Source organism: Dermacentor variabilis, chromosome 3 (genome assembly GCF_050947875.1).
Source record: "Dermacentor variabilis isolate Ectoservices chromosome 3, ASM5094787v1, whole genome shotgun sequence".
NCBI classification, from domain to species: Eukaryota; Metazoa; Arthropoda; class Arachnida; order Ixodida; family Ixodidae; genus Dermacentor; species Dermacentor variabilis.
The window spans coordinates 239344818-239359666 of NC_134570.1; the positions used below are offsets into that span (position 1 = coordinate 239344818).

The 14849-nt window shown below is 44.8% G+C and overlaps 1 protein-coding gene across 1 annotated transcript in view; it reads left to right on the forward strand.

Annotated features, from left to right (window-relative positions):
- Positions 1-14849, forward strand: part of LOC142574442 (uncharacterized) — a 131141-nt gene that overhangs the window by 73821 nt on the left and 42471 nt on the right. The window contains exon 3 of the mRNA XM_075683519.1: positions 8887-9066. Within this exon, the coding sequence (XP_075539634.1) occupies positions 8887-9066 (180 nt within the window). The remainder of the gene's footprint in view (positions 1-8886; positions 9067-14849) is intronic.

The window sequence follows — 14849 nt, forward strand, 5'->3', positions numbered from 1 at the left end:
TGTGTGTTTGTTGCCCGTTAAATTATTGCATGAGATCAGTATTAAACAGAGACCCTGACTGTGCCTGGCTTCATAAAGAGATCGTTGTTTTGGGGCGTAAAAGTGAGGATGGGGCCCACTATTTATATAACTTAGCTTATATTATTTTCCCCAACTTATATTTTTCTTGAGCGTTCTTGGAAATCTTATTTAGCGTTCTTGGAAAGCTACAATCACTTAGCAGCCATTTATTCTTGAAAAGCTTGTCTGCAACCAGGCTCTAGCTATCTTGGGAGGCCGGACGTGTGTCTTCTCCTTTCCTTCGTCCTTGAATCTTAGGCGCATTTACCCGCCTGGAATGCTGACCAAAGTCGGCTAAATAGCTGTCTTCACCCATTTGGGAAGCTATTCGAACAGTTTCGTTTAATGACGATTAACAGAGTTGTGGCTAAAATTGAGCCTTTGTTCCTTATAGTTAGGTTTATTTTTTCACTAGTCACTACAGAGCGTGGTAGCACATTATACTGAAATAAATATTTTTGCTTGAAATATAGGTGCATCAGTTTCATCATTCCATATTCGATGCTTACTATTCGTATTCGATTCTTATTCTAAAAACTGATATTCTCCCGCTCCTAGAATTTTTAGAAAGAATTGGCGTTGTTACTATTACATGGTGGAATGTCCCTCCTGTGAAGAAACTGCCCAGTCTACTTCCAGGCGGCAGCGCGTCTGAGCGTTCGTTCTCATGCCATGCATCTGCTCTTCCTCGCTCGCGGAATGCATGCATTCTGCGCATAATGTGTGTGCGTGTGTGTGCGTGTGCGTGTGTGAGTTTCGTAACCTTCAGTGTATGTCACATGTACTGCGAATATACACTGCGAACATTGCGCTGCATTCTGGTGCGAGCTAATGTGCGCTGCATAGCAACCGTGTACAGTAGAGAAACGACACATTCTAAAGCCACCGTCTAAAATCATTACAGGTGATAACAGCTGATTGCCGTCCAATGGATATTCCATCAACGCCATATATACGAATGCTGCATCTAAATTTTCCCTGGATGTTTGAAGGTAAAACGTACGTCTTTAAGCATCGCTTAGATGTGCATACAAATTTTAACAAATTTAGGAATATGCAAACTTTAACATCGGGTGCGATTTCGAATGTAAAAGCTTAGAAAGAGTGAGGAAGCGGTAAAAATGGACGCAGCATGAAATCAGTGAGGATAAAAGTTGGCATAGCACAAGCCAAGATGTATGGACTGCAAGATAAGCAGAGTAATATCGTCAGAATTTTCGAATATATAGTAAAAACAGCGGAACAATTCTACACTGACCTGTGCGAAAGCAAGAGCAGCCACGATACCTCCATTCGAAGTAGTAATTAAAAGGTTACGGAGGCTTCCTCCATAACCAGCGATGAAGTTAGAAGAGCCTTGCAAGGCATGGAAACGAGGTAAAGCGGCAAGAGAAGATAGACTACCAGTCGATTTATTCAAAAATGGAGGAGACATGATGCTTCAGGAAACTGACGGCCCTATATACGAAATGTCTAATGAATTCATGGGTCCCAAACTGGAAGAATGCCAACATTATACTAATTCCCAGAAAGGAAGACGTTACAGAATTGAAAAACTATAAGCCCATTAGCTTACTTCCAAAATATTCAAGATAATTTCGACTAGAATAAAGGCTACACTTCAGTGAACCAAGAGAACAGGCTGGCTTCAAGAAGAGATACCTGTACAATCGACCACATTCATGTCGTCAACCCGGTAATCGAGAAATCTGCAGATTACAATAAGCCTCTCTATATGGCTTTAATAGGTAGCAAAATGCATTCGATCCTGTAGAGAAAGCAGCAGTTACAGAACCATTACGTGAACAAGGAGCACAGGGTGCCAACGTAAATATCTTGGAAGATACCTGCAGAGATACCGCAGCTACCTTAATTTTCCTCAAGAAAAGGATAAAACACAAATAAAAAGGGGGTCGGACAAGGAGACACAATCTCTCCAATGCTATTCACGGCTTGATTGGACGAAATATTCAAGCTATTAAACTGGGAATGCTTAGGAGTAAGGATCAACGGCGAATATCTCAGTGACCTTCGGTTTGCAGGTAAAACTGACCTTTAGAGCAACACTCGCGGCAAATTAGTAAATTATTGAGGAACTTAACAGAGAAAGCAGGGGTTGAAGATTAATACGCAGAAGACAAGGGTATTGTTCAATAGCTTGGCGAGAGAAGAGGTCAGGATCGGCATTCAGCCCCTAGAGTCTGTGAAGGTACACGTTTACCTAGGTATATTACTCACATGGGACCCAGATCATGAGAAGGAAATTTACAGAAGAATAAAAATTTGTTGGAGCGCATACGGCAGACATTGTGAGATCCTGACTGGAAGCTTACCATTATCATTAAAAAGAAAGATGTACAATCACTGCATTCTACCGCTGCTAACATATCGGGCAGAAACTTTGAGACTGGTAAAGTTGCTCGAGATCCAGGTAAGGACGGCGCAAAGACCGATGGAACGATGAGTGTTAGGCCTAACGTTAAGAGAGAGGCAGAGAGCGGTGTGGATAAGAGAGAAACCGGGGACAGCCGAAATTCTAATTGAAACTACGAGAAAAAAATGGGGCTGGACAGGTCGTGCAATGCACAGGTTAGATAACTGGTCGACCATTAGTGTTACAGAATGGGTGCCAAAAGAAGGGAAGCGCAGTCGAGGACGGCAGAGGACTAGATGGGGTGATGAAATTAAGAAACTCGCAGGCGCTAGTTGGAATCGGTTGGCGCAGTACAGAGATAATTGGAGGTCGAAGAGAGAGGCCTTGGTCCTGCAGTGGACATGAAATAGGTTGTTGATCATCGACATCCGCAAGTCTGAAAGCCACGTCTGGAGGATGTCCTTCGGACACCTTTCTTTCTTTTTTTTTTATGTGACGGTTCCGCCGACATGCTAAGCTGTAGTTTATCTCCATGGTACAATATAAAATAAACCTAGGAAACGGTTGGTTTGATAAGAAAAAGTCTCTTTCACGGAAGCCTGATTGGCCCCGTCACTTGAAAACTAGAAAAAAAAACACAGGCAGCAGAAAGCAACTGTGCACAAGCAAACGCACATGTGGCCTACTTATCTAAAAGAATAAATAAAACTCTGAAAATAAGAGTACAAAAACGAACTAAAAACACAGTAATTTTAATAAATAACAGTTTTACGTAACACGAAACCAATAACCACATCTCTTTAAATAGCACAGTCAGCAGATAATCCTAATAACGCAGTTTTATCTTGCAATACTGCGCTAAGACACGCGGACAACAGAGGAAGGCAGGGTGCGCGCAGTCCTGTCCCGCGCGCGTCCTTTCTTCTCCTTCCGTTGTCTTAGCGCAGTAATTCCAGTATTGCAAGATGAACTTCCGCCAACTAGCCTGTAACGCAGTTTTAGAAAGAACGCGTAAGCTGTCAGTTGTTAGTCTACACTTGTTAAGTACATAACCTTAGGTATAGTGCAAATATACATTCAAGACGACCGACGAGTCGAGGACTTGTGCTATACTTCAAGTTACGCAGTAGCAGCTAGCCCACAAATCTGTTTACATTTGGAAGACAGAAACGAAGAGATTCAAGTCAGTAGTTATACCAAGGATTTGGCGTGTACTAGTTTTGTGTATGTCGAGTAAGGCAACAGGCGGGATTAGGTTGCCAATCAACTAAAGTAAGTATGAATCTACTGCCGCTGCTTATATCTGATCTCAAAGCCGACAAAAGCAATTATTCTTACCTGTTGCCCACCCTCAAGGCTCTGTACTCCTTAAACAATTTTCAAGTGTACGCGATGTAGGGGACACCTGCAATAGATCTTAGAAGACGTTTTTGCAGTGTAACCAGAGTATTTACCGTTGGTTTAGAGCCTGTAGACAAAGCCAGATGCGAATAACTTAAATGAGATGTAAAAGGGGCATTATACAATAGTAAGTTTTGCTTTACAGATACTGTATGCTGACACCTACGCAATCTCCCTGTAACTCTACAAAGTGTGTGACGTATTTGTTCAGTATGCTAATCCCATAAGATGTTTTCGTAAAAGACAAGAACGGGAATTTTATTGGTCGGAGAGTTATTGGTTAACTTAAGAGACATTTCACATTATTTTGATTTGGCTCGGGTTAGTACAGCCTAGGTTTCAGAGCAGGTTGTGCCAAGGAAATTTACAACAGTCCATATATATACTTTATTCCGGTCCTACTTAGTATACACAACTAGGTTGTCAGCCATTTACTAAAAAATAGACTGGTATCATGCGTATAAGTGGCATAATCTGCAGAGCTGTCGAATCTGACGGTATGGTTAATCACAATATTGAATAAGAGGGGACCAACTATAGCACCTAATGGTGCGCCAATCTCAACATTCACGGATGAAGACAACTCTCGATTTGTTGGTAGACACTGCTGCCGATTATATAAATAACTTTATTAGGTTTAGAACAGCACTGCCAATGCCGGGACAATATAGCTTTTCAAACACGCTATCTTGAATAATTCTGTCGAGTGCCTTGGAGAAATCTAACATTCATAAGGCAAGCGTTTGTTTTTTGTTCAACTTTTGGTATAGCAAAGCACTTTGCGTTTAAAGACCTGAATGAAAGTCGTATTTTGACGATATGATGAAGTTGTGTTATTCAAAAAACTTGCACAGTGTGGTCAACACTATTTTTTCAAACTCGGAACATAATGCAAAATAAAAATTTGTCTATAATTGCCGCAGTTCCTTTTCTCTCCGCCTTTATATGTCAGCGTTACTTTTGTGTTTTTCATTCCCTGAGGAAACACACGCAAGTACCGAGTAAGTACGTACAGCACGTACATATATACGTTCTGTTTCTCAGGAAACACATATACGTACTAAACACGAGCAGGCCTAAATGATTATTATAAGTTCCAAGGTCAAAGCGTCTACGTATTCACTTCCACTCTTCCTTTTTTTATTCATCAGTGCACTACATCTGCATGCTTGGAGTCACGCCTGACACCGGCGAAAGATGCCGAGAGCGAGTGGGGCTATACTAATCCAGGTACAACCAATTTAGGAAGGCCCACTAAGTTTGAACAACGACACTCCCTCACCAGAACAGGAATTGGCCTCCTTGGTGCAGTATTCCATCACAACTTCCCTAATGACATCTTAATTAACCAATGGCCCTCAGTCCCCAGCAGCTGTAGAGCACTGACCAAGGCGGCGGTAAGACTGCAACGTAGCAGAGGATGCTAAAAATTTCTGAGTCCGGACAGGCCGCCAACGGAAACTGACCCTGTCCGCCTTTAACAGCCGAACTCTGTCGACTGAGGCTAGCTTAGCAAGATTCTTTGAGGAACTATTAGACATTGTTTGGGATATCACCGGCCTTAGTGAGATTAGAAGAACTGGTGAGGCTTATACGTACTTATGCAAACTGGTGAGGCTTAAGTAAAGTGATCATAAGTTAGTGAGGGCCAGGAATCACCTCAATTGGAACACAGAAAGAATAAAATTATTCAAGAAAAACAGGTAAACTTAGAGGCAGTAAGGGTAAAAGCAGACAAATTTAGGCTGGTACTTGCAAACAAATATCTAGCCTTAGAACAGCGAGATGATGATGATGATGACATACAGGTACTGAATGAAACCGTAACGAGGCTGGCTTCAGAGGTAGCACTTGAAGTCAGAGGCAAAGCACCAAGGCAACCAGTAGGCAAGCTCTCCAAAGTAACAAATGACGTAATAAAGAAACGACAAAGAATGAAAGTGTCCAACTCAAGAGATAAGATAGAATTCGCGGAACTGTCAAAACTGATCAGCAAAGCGAAAATAAGTGATGTTAGAAATTATAACGGGAGACAGACTGAAGAAGCCATTTAGCATGAACGCAGCCTGAAATCAGTGAGAAGAAAACTTGACACAGGACAACCCAAGATGTATTCGCTGAAAGATAAGCAGGGTAATATCCTCAGCAATCTCGAAGGTATCAGAAAAGCAGTGCAATAATTCCTACTGACCTTTACACTACCCAGAGGACTCAGGAGCACTGTATTCGAAACAATAATGAACAGTATAAAAGAAATCCTCCTATAACTAGAGATGAGGTCAGAATGGCCTTGCAAGGCATGAAGCGGGGAAAAGCGGCAGGAGAGGATGGCATAACAGTCCATTTAATCAAACATGGAGCAGACATATTGCTTGGAAAACTGGCGGCTCTCTATGCGAAGTGTCTATCGACTGCAAGGGTCCCAGAAAAATGGGAGAATGCAAACGTTATACTAATCCGCAAAAAGGGCGACCTTAAAGAACGGAAAAATTATAGGCCCATTAGCTTACTGCCAGTATTATATAAAATATTACCAAAATAATCTCCAATAGAATGAGGGCAACATTGGACTTTAATCAGCCAAGGGCACGGAGTAAGACATTTAGGAGGTGAAACTCCTGTCAGCGCGAGCGAGCGCGGGCGACCAGATAAAGTCACAATCGTTGTATGCGCCGACGGGGCCATATACAGTGGCGGCGCCATGCGGCGCGTCGTAGAAGCCGCGGCGCAAAAAAATGCAGCGCCCGGGCACCGGCGCGCTCTCAACGGCGGTAATTTCTTTCCAGGCCGCCAGGCGCGCCAGCACGATAACGGCTCCGCGGGCTTGTGACCTTTTCTGGTCGCCGCAAACAGCGGAGTTTCCTCGCCTAAATGTTTCTTGCTCCGTGGCCAAGGGAGAAGGCTGGCTTCAGGAAAGGTAACTCTACAACGGATCACATCCATGTCATTAAGCAAGTTATTGAGAAATCCGAAGAGTACAATAATCCCCTCTATATGGCTTTCACGGATTACTAAAAAGCATTTGATTCATTAAAGATACCAGCAGTCATAAAGGCATTGCGTAATCAAGGAGTACAGACCGCTTACGTAAATACCGGGGCTAATACATACAGTGATTCCAGAGCCACCTTAATTCTACACAAGAAAATAGGGAGATACCTATAAAGAAAGGGGTCAGACAAGGAGACACGATCCCTCCACTGCTATTGACTGCGTGCTTGCAAGAAGTATTCAATCTATTAAACTGAGAAGGTTTAGAAATAAGGATCGACGGCGAATACCTCAGCAACCTTCGGTTTGCCGATGACATTGTTCTATTCAGCAACACTGCGGACGAGTTACAACAAATGATTGAGGACCTTAACAGGGAGAGTGTAAGAGTGGCGCTGAAGATTAATATGCAGAAGACAAAGACAATGATAAATAACCTGGTAAGGAAACAACAGTTCAAGTTCGCAAGTCAGCCTCTAGAGTTTGTGGAGGAGTACGTTTACCTAGGTCAACTAATCACAGGGAACCCTGACTATGAGAAGGAAATTCACAGAAGAATAAAAATGGGTTGGATCGCATACGGCAGACATCGTGAGCTGCTGACTGGTCGCTTACGGTTATCATTGAAAAGGAAAGCACACAATCAGTGCATACAAGCGGTGCTGACATACGGCGCAGAGATTTGGCGACTGACAAAGAAGCTTGAGAACAAGTTAAGGACGGCGCAAGGAGCGATGGAAAGAAGAATGCTAAGTATAACTTTAAGAGACAGAAAGAGAGCAGTTTGGACAAGAGAGCAAACGGGTATAGATGATATTCTAATAGACATTAAGAGAAAAAATGGCACTGGGCAGGTCATGTTATGCGCAGATTAGATAACCGATGGACCATTAGGGTGACAGAATGGGTGCCAGAAGAAGGGAAGCGCTGTAAAGGACTGCAGAAAACTAGATGGTGCGACGAAATTAGGAAATTTGCACGTGCTAGTTGGAATAGGTTGGCGCAAGACAGGGCTGATGGGAGATCGCAGTGCCATACATAGGCTGAGGAGGATGATGATGAAACTCTCAAACAAATAATTGAGCTTTTATCCATCTGTAGGATTAGCAAATTGAAAATCTTTCAATGCGCGAGGTGAGAACCTGAATGATTCGTATTCGTGACTGTGGGTGCTGTCGACTAATGATGTGATGTACTCGTTGAACCTGTATAGAACTGTGCCCTGGCATGTTTCATTATTTACTAAAACTTCGCCAATGTCAATGGTCACTTTGTTAGTAGATAAAATAGAATTATCCTTAGTTAATACATATTTAGCATCAATGACACCATAAAACATCATAAAGGCCGACACGAAAGAGCGGCTGGGCAACTTGTGCATCAGCATGCCAGCTATTGCCCTGAAAAAAAAATTGAAATCAATTATCTGGCTGTGGTTCAATATGGGTTCATGAGATGTGTGACATCGTACGAATGTTTTATTACTTTTTGCTGGTGTATAAAGTACATAGTTCTGGCGGTTTCGCATATAAATCTTAGTTGAAGTGAGCGCCTGTGTTGTTCTTTCTTCTGTCCTCGTCTTTCGCGCGGGGCAAACATGTCAAAGGAATCTTTTCATCACATTCGATTTATATTTTACCTTCTCGCAATATAGGATGTGCAATGGCGATGTCTTTATAAATGGCATCATGTCATAAGCAATTTTTAACGTTTACGACGGTCTGCAGATGATCTTGGACCTCGATATTTATACTTTTAATGTACTGCTTAACCTCAGTAATCGATTTCCTAGTTTTGCTCAGGTCTTTCTGCAATCTATCGCTTCTTGTATGGCTAGTTTCCTAAAGTATTCCACTATCTCCTGAGGGGTAATGTCATTGGTATTTGTAGGCATTTCTATTGCACGTGGTCCGGAATGTACCATAAAGGTCTGTCAAACGCATGTGGTTCAGCGGAAACGCATTTCAAGAACAGCGAAAGAAGGAACAACGCTCTCAGAGCATTTACGGCCGCTTCCATCTCAGTCACGCGCACGCGGCGGCGGCCTCGCGTCACCGCAGGGGCACCGCAGCACCGTTTCCGCCCCGAGCGGCACGAACGGTGCGACGACGACCTGGACTGCCGCGTGTCTCCCAGCCAGGTGTGCGTGAAACGAGCGCGCGAGCCATTCGGCCGCTGCCAGTGCCCCTTCTACCGGCCGGTGGAGATCACCGTCGACGCCGTCGTGCGGTGCGTCACCGGTGAGTGTGTGGCCCGCAAGCAGAGACGAAATCATCGCCTCATCGGTTGCTGATAGTAGCGCTTGTTTATTGAAATTGTTAAGTGTCAACTACCTATTGTATTACTCTATTTGGATAGGAAACTATCGATAACCCGTCGCAGTGGCTGAACGGTCATGATGTTGCGCTGCTAAGTACGAGGTCACAGAATCAAATCCCGGCCGTGGCGGTCGCATTTCAGTGGGGGCTAAATGCAAATCCCCCCGTGCATGCATTGCGGGCACGATCCCTTGGTGGTAAAAATTAATCCGGAGTCCCCTGCTATAGGGCGTGCCTCATAATCATATCGTGGTTTGGGCGTGTAAAACCCAGTAATTCCTCCCTTCCAACTATCAGTAATACAATTAATAGTATTGCGATAGGTCGCTGTATCCTCCCCTCACGCAATACTTCTTTGGGAGCCTGTGAGGTAACTGAATAAATAAATAAATAAATATTTGCAGTGCTACCGATAGTTCTGCAATATTTTAATAGTGCTATTACAAAAAATTTCGCGGTAACTGATTATCAGTAAAAGACAGTTCACGCCATTGGGACCAGGGAAACGTCGGCGAGTGCATGTTGCAGTATTCGCCTGCTATACGTCGCGGAATTTAGCATTATCAAAAGTGCATTCTCAATAGTACAAGATATAGATAGCGCGCTATTCATGATATTTTAATATATTTTAAATTATCAACACTTAGACCGTGACAACCACCAATAGTACAATCGATAACTCTGGAGCACTGTGACTACTACTCATCCATCGTACGACTTACTGAGTGACGTTAAAAGAAACGCAGTGCGAAAAGCTATACTCACATGTGAAAACTAGCTATACTTGCACTATTTTCGATGTAATTGGTATGCTTGAATGTTCTTTCTGCAAGAAGCAATCTATCCGTGAAACGGGACGATCAATGAACGTCAGGTTAAACGGACATCCCGTCGACACAGCTATCATAATCATCATCAGCCTGGTTACGCCCACTGCAGGGCAAAGGCCTCTCCCATACTTCTCCAACTACCCTGGTCATGTACAAATTGTGGCCATGTCGTCCCTGTAAACTTCTTAATCTCATCTGCCCTTCTAAATTTGTTCCGCCCCTGCTACGCTTCCCTTCCCTTGGAATCCAGTCCGTAGCCCGTAATGACCATCGGTTATCTTCCCTCCTCATTACATGTCCTGCCCATGCCCATTTCTATTTCTTGGTTTCAACTAAGATGTCATTAACTCGAGTTTGTTCCCTCACCTAATCTGCTCTTTTCTTATCCCTTAACTTTACACCCATCATTCTTCTTTCCATAGCTCGTTGCGTCGTCCTCAATTTAAGTAGAACCCCTTTCATAAGCCTCCAGGTTTCTGCCCCGTACGTGAGTACTGGTAAGGCACATCTGTTATACACTTTTCTCTTGAGGGATAATGGCAACCTGCTGTTCATGATCTCAGAATGCCTGCCAAATGCACCCCAGCCCATTCTTGTTCTTCTGATTATTTCACTCTCATGATCTGGATCAGCAGTCACTACCTGTCCTAAGTAGATGTATTCCCTTACCACTTCCAGTGCCTCACTACCTATCGTAAACTGCTGTTCTCTTCCGAGACTGTTAAACATTACTTTTGTTTTCTGCAGATTAATTTTTAGTCCCACCCTACTTCTTTGCCTCTCCAGGTCAGTGAGCATGCGTTGTAGTTGGTCCCGTGAGTTACTAAGCAAGGCAATATCATTAGCGAAGCGCAAGTTACTAAGGTATTCTCCATTTACTCTTATCCCCATTTCTTCCCAATCTAGGTCTCTGAATACCTCCTGTAAACAGGCTGTGAATATCATTGGAGAGATCGTATCTCCCTGCCTAACGCCTTTCTTTATTGGGATTTTGTTGCTTTCTTTATGAAGTACTACGGTGGCTGTGGAGCCGCTATATATATCTTTCAGTATTTTTACATACGGCTCGTCTACACCCTGATTCCGCAATGCATCCATGACTGCTGAGGTTTCTGACACAGCTAAACAGCTTCCCAAAGCCGTCACCGAGCATTTCAACCAACCAGGTTATACCTTTGATGAACTTAAACTCTACATATACTACACTCACATTTCCGTTCTGCGCGAGGCAGAAAATATAGAGAATCGTGCCTCATCCATAAGTTCAAGACATTGCAACTACTGAGCATAAACGTTTAAACAGAGCTATAGAAGCACCTCGCTACGCTAAATTTCAAACTGTACGCAGTACCACTTAGTAATTTTTCATTGGGTTGCTTAGATTATTTGTTTCTTTTTTTGTTATGGAAGGTCATTAATGTTCTGTACTCCCTTTTCTTTAATTAATTCCTTTGTTTATTTATTTCTATATTTATTCTTTAGTGTTTTTCACGAGCACTATTTTCTCCTGCTACTTTTATTGTCTCTTTCAGAGGGACGATAGTTTACTGATCTCCAGCGGAGCAAATAATTACCCCCACCCCTCATTATCGAGGCCCCTTCTATGAAAAGACCAACCTACAGTGAGTGACACGTCAACTGGCTGAAACTCGACGCTATCTCACATTGCTCCACTGACGTTCAGCAGCACACCTTTCTTTTCAATTCTACAGCCCCGCCGTTAATACACGCTCGATCATTGCCTCGTCCATCCGCCTTACTCTCTCTCCCCTTTAGGAGAACCACACCTATACACCTTGTCTCGGTGTCGCATTCAACAAAGGCAATTCCGCTTGTCGAAACGTTGACTCGTGCTTTCACCTTGTTCTCGTTTTGCAGGTAGTCTTAGATCTCCCTCGAAACTCAAGACGCTAACTGTGATTTTACTCATTATTTATTGGGGTTTAATGTCCCAAAGCAATACTGCAGCTATGGGAGTTGCCGTAGTGGAGGAACCCGTCGGATTAATCTCGAGCACATGAGGTTCTTTATTCTCGCCTTGAACTTCGCCCCCATTGTAAAGCGGTCGCAAGGGCCTGCGGTCGAACGCGGGACTTCGTGCTCAGCATCATAATGCCAACCGCTTAGCCACCGTATCAGCACATCAGACATTAACCACAGTTTAGTAAATTGCTCACTTAAATTTAATTATGGGGTTTCGCGTGCCAGAACTGCGAGATTAATATGAGACACGCGATAGTGTGGGCCTCCGTAATAGTTTACATGACCACGTGTTTCTTTTTTTTTAACTTGCACCCAATGCAGAGAACACGGGTGTTTTTGCATTTCGCCGCCGTCGAGATGCTGCCGCAGTGGCCGCGATTTCGTCCCGCATTCTCGCACTTCGAAGTGCAATGGCGAAGCCACCTCGGCTGGTAAGCTGGATGGAGTGACCAACCACTGCTTCTAGCCTTTGCTACTTTTAAAGCTCGCGCTTCGTTGCTGGCGCAGGAAGCTTTCTGCTTCTCCGATAACCAGTTGATGTAGCCGAAGCTGTGCGGCATCTACGCCGGATGAGCATTCCTCTTTATGTACTATTGTGACGGAATCGTTAGAAACAGGCAACGCCGTCGCGAACGCCTTGCGTTCGCTTGAGCGTACGCTGCGTGAAAATGTCACCAGGAGATGCCGAAGATATTGTCACGTGGTAGTGTCGGTTGAGAAGGCAGCAAAACTGTGATTAACGAAACGAGAGTTTTATTGGATGAACTTGTGCCCTCAAAAACAGGCTACACTCAAAGAATGATGGTAGCGGCGAACACGATCGGCGGTCGTCGAAAATCTGATGAGCTGGTCAAGCGCGTCAGCTTTTGTAAATCTGTCGTCGAATGTTCCAGAGCAATCACTGGGACCCGCGTGCCTTCCACAAAGTTGCACATTATTCGCGTCGCGCACACATGCAATCAGATAACACAAGTTGCGGTGAAAGACAGTGGACGGAACCATCGATAACAATCCAGAAACTTCTTTTACATGCAGGCGCGTCCTGTGCTGTGCGATAACATTTGTTAGGCGGCGAGAAGTGGTCGCCCGATAAAGTTAAGTACACGTGTCATTACCCTCCTCTTAAAAAAGCATCGTCCCGATGCTACAAATATAAGAGAGCGAAACACAAGAGGACACTTATTAAAGAAATGTAACAAAACAACAACAAAAAACAAAGTCCAAAGGTCGATTACGCGAAGTCCCAAAGTTCATTAACTCTGGTAATACGGCTTGAGTCGCACAACGTGGACTATTTCAGGTCGTGAGCGGCGCCGCTGTGATAGCGAAATGCCGTCTGGCACGACTTCATAGTCCAGTGTGCCAATTCGTCTGATGATCTTGTACAATCCGTCCACGTCGGCGTATAGGGGTCCAAACCCAAACACGGTCACCGGGATGGTACTCGACGAAGCGTCGTCGGAGGTTGTAGTATCGGCTGTCGGTACGCTGCTGGCTCTTGATCCGTAGGCGGGCGAGTTGTCGGGCTTCTTCGGCGCGCTGGAGAAAGGTCGCGACGTCAAGATTCTCTTCGTTGGTGACGTGCGGCAGCATGGCGTCGAGCGTCTTCGTCGGGTTCCTGCCGTAAACCAGCTTAAATGGCGTAATCTCTGCTGTTTCTTGCACCGCCGTGTTGTAAGCAAAGGTTACGTACGGCAGGACCACGTCCCACGTCTTGTGCTCGACGTCGACGTACATTGCTAGCATATCGGCGAGGGTCTTGTTCAGGCGCTCCGTGAGACAATTTGTCTGCGGGTGGTATTCAGTTGTCTTCCTGTGGCTTGTATGGTTGTACTGCAGAATGGCTTGAGTGAGCTCTGCTGTAAACGCTGTTCCTCTGTCGGTGATGAGAATTTCTGGGGCACCATGTCGCAGAAGAATGTTCTCGAAGAAAAATTTCTCCACTTCGGCTGCGCTGCCTTTCGGCAGAGCTTTAGTTTCAGCGAACCGGGTAAGATAGTCCGTCGCCACGACGATCCACTTATTCCCGGATGTTGACGTCAGAAACGGCCCTAACAAGTCCATCCCGATCTGCTGAAAAGGTCGACAAGGAGGCTTGATTGGCTGCAGTAATCCTGCTGGCTTTGTCGGTAGTGTCTTGCGTCGCTGACAATCTCGGCATGTCTTGACGTAACGGGCGACGTCGGCGTTTAGACGCGACCAATAATACCTTTCCTGTATCCTCGACAACGTTCGGGAGAATCCGAGGTGCCCAGCGGTTGCATCGTCATGTAGGGCGTACAGAATTTCTGGACGTAGCGCTGACGGAACAACAAGAAGGTAGCTGGCGCGGACTGGTGAGAAGTTCTTCTTCACGAGCAGGTTGTTTTGTAATGTGAACGAAGACAATCCGCGCTTAATAGCCCTAGGTACTACGTCGGGGTTCCCTTCCAAATGCTCGGCGAGTCCTTTTGCTCCGGGTCTGCTCGTTGCTGTTTAGTGAAGTCTTCTGGGCTTATTATTCCGAGCAAGGCGTCGTCATCCTCGTCGTCTTCCGGCGGGGGATCGATGGGGGCGCGTGATAGGCAGTCGGCGTCAGAGTGTTTTCGACCGGACTTGTAGATTACCGTGACGTCATGTTCTTGCACTCTGAGGCTCCACCTCGCCAGACGTCCTGAAGGGTCCTTTAAGTTAGCTAGCCAACACAACGAGTGATGGTCGCTGACGACTTTGAATGGCCTGCCATATAGGTAAGGGCGGAATTTTGCTGTAGCCCAGATGATGGCGAGGTATTCCTTTTCAGTCGTAGAATAATTGCCTTCCGGTCTTGACAGCGACCGGCTAGCATAAGATATCACCCGTTCATGTCCGTCTTTCTTCTGGACTAGGACGGCACCGAGGCCTAGGCTACTG